Source organism: Tinamus guttatus, unplaced genomic scaffold, assembly GCF_059628265.1.
Source record: "Tinamus guttatus ecotype Peru unplaced genomic scaffold, ASM5962826v1 Tinamus_guttatus_pri_ptg000861l, whole genome shotgun sequence".
NCBI lineage: Eukaryota > Metazoa > Chordata > Aves > Tinamiformes > Tinamidae > Tinamus > Tinamus guttatus.
In genome coordinates, this window is record NW_028289395.1 from 59,793 (window position 1) to 69,146 (window position 9,354).

Sequence of the window (9,354 nt, forward strand, 5' to 3'; positions counted from 1 at the left end):
ATAAGAAGCTTTACAACGTTGGGAAACCACACTCGTTGTTTCCTCTTTCTCTTCAGAGCCACCCGAATCCGCAGCAGGTTTTATCGGAGTCAGGGTGCATCTTTCCTCGCAGCTGGAGATCGCAATTTCTTTGTATGAGCTGCAGTTTCTTTACTTCCCAGGAACAAAGAAATAGCATTTAATCAGCGCGCTCTGAATCACCGGGGAAAGGAATCGCTCCGTAATCTGTATTTATCACCCCAGGCCAGGTCTAGCTGGGAGCAAATGGCAAATCCTGGGGGAATTCCCACCTTGCCCGGGCTCCTGTGGCTCGGGGGCCTCTGGGGCTGCGTTTCCCCATGGGGTCCCGCTCCCTGGGTGCCTCCTCCTGCCTTCCCGGGAGCACCGGGATGCTGAGCCGCATCCTGGGGATGTTTTTCTCTCCGCATTGAGTCTTGGGTCTCCCGCCCTCAGCCGCGTTGTCGTCGCTGCTCCCGCTCACCCAGTGCCATCAGGGTCAGGGTTTGCACCCTCCCCGGGAGCACCGGTGTCCCCAGCCCAGCCAGGGGCTTTGATACCTCTGACGAGGTTCACGGGGGGATCTCGGGTGGGTTTTGCCTCCCTTGTGCCCGTCTTCCCTTGGCAACGTTCACCCCGTGCAAAGGGCACCCTGATCCGCTCCCGTGCCCGGCTGCAGAGGGTTTGGTCCTTCCCCTTCTCGTGCACACTGGGGCAGGATGCTTCAGCTCTCCCGGCCCCGCTTTTTCAAGCTGGAAAATGGGGGTGATAACGGCTATAAAAACGGGGGTGATCATGGTTACAAAAACAGGGATGATAACGGCTACAAAAACGGGGTTGATAGCGGCTACAAAGGCAGCGGGAGGCTGCAGAGTGCTCCAAGGAGGACAGGGCAGGTTCCTCCAGGTGCCGCAGAGCCCAAATGGCCCAGAAGTGCCGGAGCTTTAGCACCCGCTCAGCCACGCAGGGCTGGCCTCCCAAATTGCCTTGTTTTCATGCTCAGATGAGCTGCTAACCTTCCAATAAAACCCAGAGCCATTATAATAAAAATGTGGAAAATGCTGTCATTAAACCACGCCACCGGTTTATTTTTCAAGTGCCTCTTTCTGGGACATCAAATTCGTTTAGATCATTCTCTGAAGCCGCTGACGGGGTTCGGTGCGGTGAGCGGGGTGTTACTTTGGGCTCGCGCTCCTCGTGGCCAGCCCGGGGTGTTTGTGGCCCAAAAGGCCGGTTCCTGCAGTGGCCTCTTGGCTCGAGCCCCGAGGGAGGACTGTGAGCAGCAGCCAGGCCCCTGCACCAGCGACGTCCTCCTCCCTCGAGGAGTTGGGTTTTGTTCCAAAACGAAAGAAAGAAGAGTGTAAATCCTTCCTGCGCAAGTGATGTTTATAAAGCAAAGACATGAGAGTGGGATTTTCAGAAGTGCTTGACACCGGCTAGATCCCGCTCCTGGGGGACTGAGAATCTGCAGCCTTGGGAAGCGACAAGAAAGGCTGGAATCCTAATCCGCAGGAGTCTGCAGGAAGCTTGCAGTGATTTGGAGGAGTGAGGATTTTCCTCAAAAGCTTCCTGCCTCTTATCTGTCAGAGCGGGGATTGGTGCTCCAGGGGGTTGTTGGCCACCTCGGAGCGGGACACCGGGATGCAGCAACGCCAGCCCTTGCAAGGGTAATAGGAAATGCTAAAATTGGATTTTAGTTACTTAGCATATAAATAGATCACAAATAGCGTGACAGATATGTAAAAAAGCCGGGGAGGGAGCCGGGAGCCGCAGCGCCGGCCGCAGCGCTTCCCGCTGGGCCTGTCGGCGTGCCGAGCGGCGCGAGTCGTGCCAAAAACCCACGGAGGAGACGGAGCGGGCAGGGGTGCGAGAAGATCCACGGCTCCATGGGGAGTGCGAGCCGACAGCGGGAAGTCGGAGCAAAACGGGAGCCGCTACAACCCCCCGTTTGGACGGGTGTGGAGTTGGAGTTGGAAACGGATTTGCCCTTGGATGGATGCGGTTCCCTGGGGAGGACGGTGTCCCGGCTCCGCAGCGGGGGGAACGACGCGGCTCGCGCACCCCGGGAGCGGCGAGCTGCCCGCGCGCTCCGCCGATGCCTTCTTTACCGGCACTGCTGAAACATGAGAGTGCCGGGGCCGCTCACGGCTTCCAAGCACTCAGAGCGGGCCCAGAATAGCCCCGCTGGCGGCCGGCTGCCCGGCCAAGCTGGAAGCCCGGCCTGGAAATGCCGCTGCTTCCAAGAAGCGCTGCCGCGGGCAGCTCCTCATTCCCGAGAGCCGTTCGTCTTCCCGGGCAGCTCCTCATTCCCAAGAGCCGTTCGTCTTCCCGGGCAGCTCCTCATTCCCGAGAGCCGTTCGTCTTCCCGGGCAGCTCCTCATTCCCAAGAGCCGTTCATCTTCCCGGGCAGCTCCTCATTCCCGAGAGCCGTTCGTCTTCCCGGGCAGCTCCTCATTCCCGAGAGCCGTTCGTCTTCCCGGCGCCGCCTGCCAGGGAATGGGCCGCACCTGCGGGCAGGGAATTGCTGGCGCCGGCTCAGCGTGGGAAGCGGCAACATCTGGCACATCTGCCCTCCCTTGCACATCTGCCCTCCGGGCTGCTCTGGACTCTCCTCTCGCTGCCCTCCTGTCCTGGAACCCCTTTTCTCAGGCCTTGGCCCCTAAATATCAACAATATCATGAACAGATAGTGTCAACAGTAGCAACAAGGAGAGGGAAATGCGCAATGCTAGGAACAAAATGAATCAAGTTATGACGCGGCCTGAAGAGAAGAAGTGATTTAGTCATATAAGGCAAATGGACGAGGCTGCTGAACAGCTCCCACCCAGGCTGCGTTTGACCTGCCAGGTTCTATTGCGGGTCTAGGGGGAAGGCTCCATGCCAGGAATGGCAAAATTGACAGGAATAACCTCTTTGGGAGGGGGGAGCAGCCTCTGGACAGAGCTAAAACCAGTGCAGAAGCATCGCAGTCCACGGCGCTGCCCCGGCCTCTCGTCCTTCACCGCCACTTTGTGCCTCTCGAGAGGTGGGTTTTGCCCTATGCCAAGGTACGACAGTGCTCACAGGCACCAGGGCCACCAAAAAAAACCTGGGAGATCACAGTGTTCATGAGTGAGCAAGGCAGGAGGCAATTCCAGGTCTTCCCTGTCTCGGGGGTTATAGGAAGGTGGTTACGTCCCAGGCAGACGGTCAGTGCAGATGTGTGTCCCTAGGACAGGCGGGTGCCCTGTGTCCCCTCCCAGAGGCTGTGGCATCTCTGAACCCAGCCCGGTAAGGAAAGCAGAGCCCCAGGTGCCACCACCCTCCTCGAAGCTGCTGCCCCACTCAGGGTTCGTCTTGCTGAAAATCACAGCAATTTTTTTCCTATTAAACTTCCTCAGGGGCCCATTTCCCAGTCCCCAAAGAGGGCGCTGGGAGGTTAATAGCGGGATGAGGGAGGGAACCAGTCCCCTGTGCCTCTTTTGCCCTTGGTTTATAACTTCTCTGGCAGTAATCCCTGGGGCTGGCAGACAGGGATGGATGCTGGGGCTGCAGGGAGGTGTTTGAGGCCATGGGGAGGATCCTGGGGGCTGCAGGGAGGATGTTTGGGGCTGGAGGTGCTCAGGGTTGTGGGGAGGATGCTCAGGGTTGCAGTGAGGGTGCTCAGGGGTGTCAGCAGTGCTGGGGGATGCAGGAGGATGCTCAGGGATGCTTGGGGACCTAGAGGGTTGCTCAGGAGCACAGAGGGATGCTCAGGGCTGCAGGAGAATGCTCGGGAGCACGGAGGGCTGCTCGGGGCTGCGGAATATGCTCAGGAGCACAGAGGAATTCTCAAGAGTGCAAAGGGATGCTCAGGGCTGCAGGGGGATGCTCGGAAGCACAGATGGATGCTTGGAGATGCAGGAAGATGTTCAGGACTTCAGAAAGATGCTGGGGAGCACAGAAGGTTACTCAAGAGCACAGAGGGATGCTCGGGGCTGCAGGAGGATGCTCGGGGCTGCAGGGAAGATGCTCAGGAAGGTGGAGGGATGCTCGGGACCCTCAGAGGATGCTCGAGACTGCCAGAGCAGGGGCTGCCGGGGGCCACGGGCAGGACGCGGGGGGCTGCCCGGGCGGCACTCGGGGCTGTCGGGGGGCTGCTCGGGGCCCGGCAGGGGCGGCGGAGAGGGAGGGACCGACCGGGGCCGGGGCCGGGGCTGGCAGCGGGGCCCGCGGGGCTGCCCGGGGCGGAGCCTCCGCGGCGGCCGCTATAAAGCGGCGGGGAGCGGGCGCGGGGCAGCCGCTGCAGGGCACCCCCGAGCCGGGGGCTGCCGCGACGCGGCTGCGCCCTCCCTCCGTCCACCCCTGCGTCCTTCCTTCCATCCATCCCTCCCTCAGTCCGTCCATCCCTCCGTCCATCTATCCGACGGTCCATCCCTCCGTCCCTCGCTCCATCCGTCCTTTCGCCGGCGCGATGGGGCGGCCGCAGCTGTCGGGGGGCGCCTGGGGGGCCCTGGTGCTGCTGGGGCTGATGCTGCCGGCGGCGCCGGCCGGAGCCTGGTACAAGCACGTCGCGAGCCCGCGCTACCACACGGTGGGACGCGCCTCGGGGCTGCTCATGGGCGTCCGCCGCTCCCCGTACCTCTGGCGCCGGGAGCTGCCGGCGGAGCCGCCGCGCCGGCCGGTCGGAGCCGCCGCCGCTCCCGGGCCGCCCCCGGGCCGCCCCGCCGGGAGGGACCCACCGCCCGCGCCGCCGCCGCCGCCGCCCGGTCCCGGCTCCGGTCCCGACCCCGGCCCCGGTCCCGGCCGCCTCCTGCAGCGCCTCCTGCGGCGGGGCTGGGGCTGGGGGGGGCCCCGCCGGCCCCCGCCCGCTGCCCGCCGAGCTCAGGTAACCGCGGCCCCGACGGGGGGGAGCTGAGGGGCCCGGGGGCGCGGGGCTCCCTGTGGCGGGGTCTGCAGCTCCCCGAGGGCTGGGGGGAGCACCCGGGGTGCCCGGTGCCCCGTGCGCGGTCCCGGGGGACTGCAGCGGTTTTTGGGGTGGGTACAGTCCCCATTGCGGTCTCCGTATCACCCGGAGAATGGACAGGGTGTCAGGGAGGTACTGGGGGCATCCTGCCCTGCTGTGCTCCCCCAGCCATCCCGCAGCACCCCAGGGTGCTGGGGGGGGCAGAGGGTCCCCTGCCAGGGTCTGCCCTGCCCCGCAGTCCAGGGTGCTGGGGGGTCTCGGTGGGTGCCAGGGGCGCACGGGACCCCCAGCTCTTCCGAAATGCTCCATCTCTCCCCTCTCACCTAAGGCAGGAGCCAGGCCGGCTCTTCCACAGCGGGGACCCCTGGGTGATTTAGCCCCGAATGGTGCAGCCGGGTCCCCTGTCCTTTGCGGGGGCTCTGGGCTTGGATGGCTCCCGGGAGGCAGGTCTCAAATCACGGCCCTTTCTGCTCCGCAGCATCCCCAGGGCCCAGACGCTCCGATCCGCTGACGGGGCCCGCGGGGCCGCAGGAGCCGGGGACACCCGGACACCCGACCTGGCAGCGCCTTGTCCTCGCCGGGGAGCAGCAGGAGGTTTCGTCAGCGGCTCTCCGGATTTTTCTGACCTCTCTGACACCACATAGACTCTTGTGTTAACAAAAAAAAAAAAAAAAGAGAGTTTTTTTCCTACCAACTGTCCCGACACAGTGGTAGATTCATCTTGTTTTCAGGTCAACCTAGTGCTATAAACTTGGGGAGAAATACACAGGGAAGATATTTATTTTGTTTATGTTTTTTAGATTTCTGTACTAGCTTCTTTGCAGTATAATAAAGTGCTGTGCTGTTTGCTTCCTAGGGCCCCGTGCTCATTAAAACAACAGTTGCCCAAAGGAGCTTGGCTTGGTGGTGCCGCGTCCTGGGGAGACGTCGTGGGTGCCCCGTGTCCCTGCGTGGGTTGGTCACTGTGAGCCTTTTCCACCCCACAGGCTCTTGGCTGCTCCGTTGATGCCCATCGGAATGGAATCTCTCCCTGTTTCCACCGATTTGCCCCCATCCCTTTTTCCTGTTGATTTTCCAATTTGGCCAATCTCCGCTGTAAATTAGCATGAGGTAGGAGATGGAGGGGCCAGGTGACACCCGCAGAGCATCAAGCCAATATGCAGGTGCTTTTGGAAAGAGCCCTGGCCCATAGCAGCCAATTGGCCTCCGGAGCAGTCGGGGAACACTCAGGATGGAGGCCAGGGATAAAACAGGACGGAAGAGGTAAGGGTCAGATCTGCATCCGGAGATGCTCGAAGAGGGCAATGGCTGGAGATGCGACTCGAGGTGCATTTCTGCATTTCCGCCCTCATTTGTAGGACCGAAATGCTGAAACCTGCTAATTTCTGGGCAAAGCCCCCGAGATGCTCAGTTAACTGTGAGGGCCCCCACTGCTCACTTGGGAAAATCATGTTCCCTGCGGCCCTAAGGGGCTCCCCTGGCCCCCCAGCTCTGCGACTGGTGGCACTGGCTGCCCTGGTGCACCCTGGAGCCCTGTGCTCTGGCTGCAGCTCCCAGCATCGCTGCTCCGCAGAGTATCCCAGCTCCTTGGTGCATCCCTGCTGCACAGATCCAGGCATCCCTGCTGCACGGTGCATCCTGGCTCCGCAGAGCATCCTGGCTCCGCAGAGTATCCCAGCTCCTTGGTGCATCCCTGCTGCACAGATCCGGGCATCCCTGCTGCACGGTGCATCCTGGCTCTGCAGAGCATCCCGGCTCCTTGGTGCATCCCTGCTGCACAGATCCAGGCATCTTGACTGCACAGTGCATCCTGGCTCCGCAGAGCATCCCAGTTCCGCGGAGCATCCCGACTCTGCGGTGCATCCCTGCTCCATGGCGCATCCCAGTTCCGCAGGTCCAGGCACTCACTGCAGGTCGATCGGGAATAGCTTGGAGGGAAAGGATGGGGTGCAGCCTCCCATCCCGGCTGCCTCGGGAGGGCTGCGGGGGCAGGTCCAGGTCCAGGGTGGTGGGGAAGGCTCACGGTGCAGCGTGATGCCAAGCTCGCCGTGCCAGGCTCGCCGTGCCATCTTGTGGCCACACAGCCGCATGGAGAGGATGCAGCAGGTCGCCGGGAGTGCAGGGATGGATGGGGCTGCTCCTCTGCTGCAGAAGACACCCCGGGCATCGTGGTCCCCTGCACCAGGGACCCGCAGGGCACCGTGCGGCACCGTGCTGGACCTCGGGATGGGCAGCGGGACCTGCTCGGGATTCGGGCCCAGCGCTGGGAGTTCTGTGGCTCCCGAGGCGCCTCCGGAAGGGCCGAGACGTCACCCGGGCTCCGGTGCCAGCGGGCGCCTTTCGCCGGGCCCGAGAGGCCGCCGGAGCCAGGGGGGCCGCGGCTGGCGCAGGAAGCGGCTCACCCCACCCCGGCCGGCCCGGCTCCGGGCGGCTCCGCTTCCTTCCCGCTTCCCCACCCAGCCGCTCCCAGGAGGCCACGGAGGCGGCCTGGCTGGGATGCTTCCCGCCCGTCCCGCCCGGGCCGGGATGGAGAAGAAACTTCCCGCGGGGGTTCCTCTCCCAGGGGCTCCGGGGTGGGAGAGCTGCAGCCCAGGGCACACGGCCGGGCTGAGCCCTGCGCTGACACCCCGCTCAGTGCACTGATGGATGGGGCAGAAGGGCAGAGCTGTGTCACCCGCCGGTCCGCGTGTCCATGGGGTGTCCCTGCGGGAGCCCCGAGCTGCCGAACGCTCCGGCTGCTCTGCGGCATCCCTGGCCAGGGAGCCCTCAGGTGCTAACGACACTTGAGGGAATTGCAAGGAGATGCGGAGTGGGAGATCCCTAAAGGTGCCCGTGGCGCTGCAGCCCTCTCTGGAGGGTGGATGCGGCTGAATGGCGCATGGCACGGCACAGCCCGGCGTGGCACGGCTGAATGCGGCCCGGCCCGTTGGGTGACAATGCTGCCCTCCTGGCCGGACCGGTGGTGCTCGTGCCACATTCCTGCACTGGGCGTTACCCCGTGGCACAGGCTGTTTCCACTCATGGGTGTAGCCAGGCGCTTCCCTGGGGCATCCAGAGCTGGGTGCTCCTGGAGCTGGGTATCCCTGGAGTTGGGTGTCCCTGTATATGGGTGCCCCCAGAGCTGGATGCTCCTGGAGCTGGATGTCCCTGGAGCCAGCGTCCCCAGAGCTGGGTGCCCCTGGAGTTGGGTGTCCCTGGAGCCAGTGTCCCCAGAGCTGGGTGCCCCTGGAGTTGGGTGCTCCTGGAGTCGGGTGTCCCTGGAGCCAGTGTCCCCAGAGCTGAGTGCCCCTGGAGTTGGGTGTCCCTGGAGCCAGTGTCCCCAGAGCTGGGTGCCCCTGGAGTTGGGTGTCCCTGGAGTTGGGTGCCCCTGGAGTTGGGTGCTCCTGGAGTTGGGTGTCCCTGGAGTTGGGTGCCCCTGGAGTTGGGTGCTCCTGGAGTTGGGTGTCCCTGGAGTTGGGTGTCCCTGGAGTTGGGTGCCCCTGGAGTTGGGTGTCCCTGGAGCCAGCGTCCCCAGAGCCGGATGCTCCTGGAGCTGGATGTCCCTGGAGCCAGCGTCCCCAGAGCTGGCTGCCCCTTGAGCTGGGTGCCCCTGGAGTTGGGTGTCCCTGGAGCCAGCGTCCCCAGAGCTGGGTGCCCCTGGAGTTGGGTGTCCCTGGAGTTGGGTGCTCCTGGAGTTGGGTGCCCCTGGAGTTGGGTGCCCCTGGAGTTGGGTGTCCCTGGAGTTGGGTGCTCCTGGAGCCGGGTGCCCCTGGAGTTGGGTGTCCCTGGAGTTGGGTGCCCCTGGAGTTGGGTGCTCCTGGAGTTGGGTGTCCCTGGAGTTGGGTGCCCCTGGAGTTGGGTGCCCCTGGAGTTGGGTGTCCCTGGAGTTGGGTGCTCCTGGAGCCGGGTGTCCCTGGAGTTGGGTGTCCCTGGAGTTGGGTGCTCCTGGAGCCGGGTGTCCCTGGAGTTGGGTGTCCCTGGAGTTGGGTGTCCCTGGAGTTGGGTGCCCCTGGAGTTGGGTGTCCCTGGAGCCAGCGTCCCCAGAGCCGGATGCTCCTGGAGCTGGATGTCCCTGGAGCCAGCGTCCCCAGAGCTGGCTGCCCCTTGAGCTGGGTGCCCCTGGAGTTGGGTGTCCCTGGAGCCAGCGTCCCCAGAGCTGGGTGCCCCTGGAGTTGGGTGTCCCTGGAGTTGGGTGCCCCTGGAGTTGGGTGCTCCTGGAGTTGGGTGTCCCTGGAGTTGGGTGCCCCTGGAGTTGGGTGCTCCTGGAGTTGGGTGTCCCTGGAGTTGGGTGCCCCTGGAGTTGGGTGCCCCTGGAGTTGGGTGTCCCTGGAGTTGGGTGCTCCTGGAGCCGGGTGTCCCTGGAGTTGGGTGTCCCTGGAGTTGGGTGTCCCTGGAGTTGGGTGCCCCTGGAGTTGGGTGTCCCTGGAGCCAGCGTCCCCAGAGCCGGATGCTCCT

General features: G+C 63.8%; 1 protein-coding gene across 1 annotated transcript; it reads left to right on the forward strand.

Annotated features, from left to right (window-relative positions):
• The first annotated feature begins 4,428 nt into the window (after nt 1–4,428).
• Nucleotides 4,429–5,431, forward strand: NPW (neuropeptide W). Its single transcript, XM_088537758.1, has 2 exons — nt 4,429–4,842; nt 5,399–5,431. The coding sequence occupies exons 1-2, from the start codon at nt 4,429–4,431 to the stop codon at nt 5,429–5,431; spliced, it is 447 nt and encodes a 148-aa protein (XP_088393884.1).
• Nucleotides 5,432–9,354: the final 3,923 nt, after the last annotated feature.

Bases quoted from the DNA above. Each gene is read 5' to 3' on its own strand.
- NPW (XM_088537758.1), top strand. From the start codon at position 4,429: ATGGGGCGGCCGCAGCTGTCGGGGGGCGCCTGGGGGGCCCTGGTGCTG. The intron at 4,843-5,398 runs GTAACCGCGGCC...TCTGCTCCGCAG, and splicing joins CCGCTGCCCGCCGAGCTCAG to CATCCCCAGGGCCCAGACGC.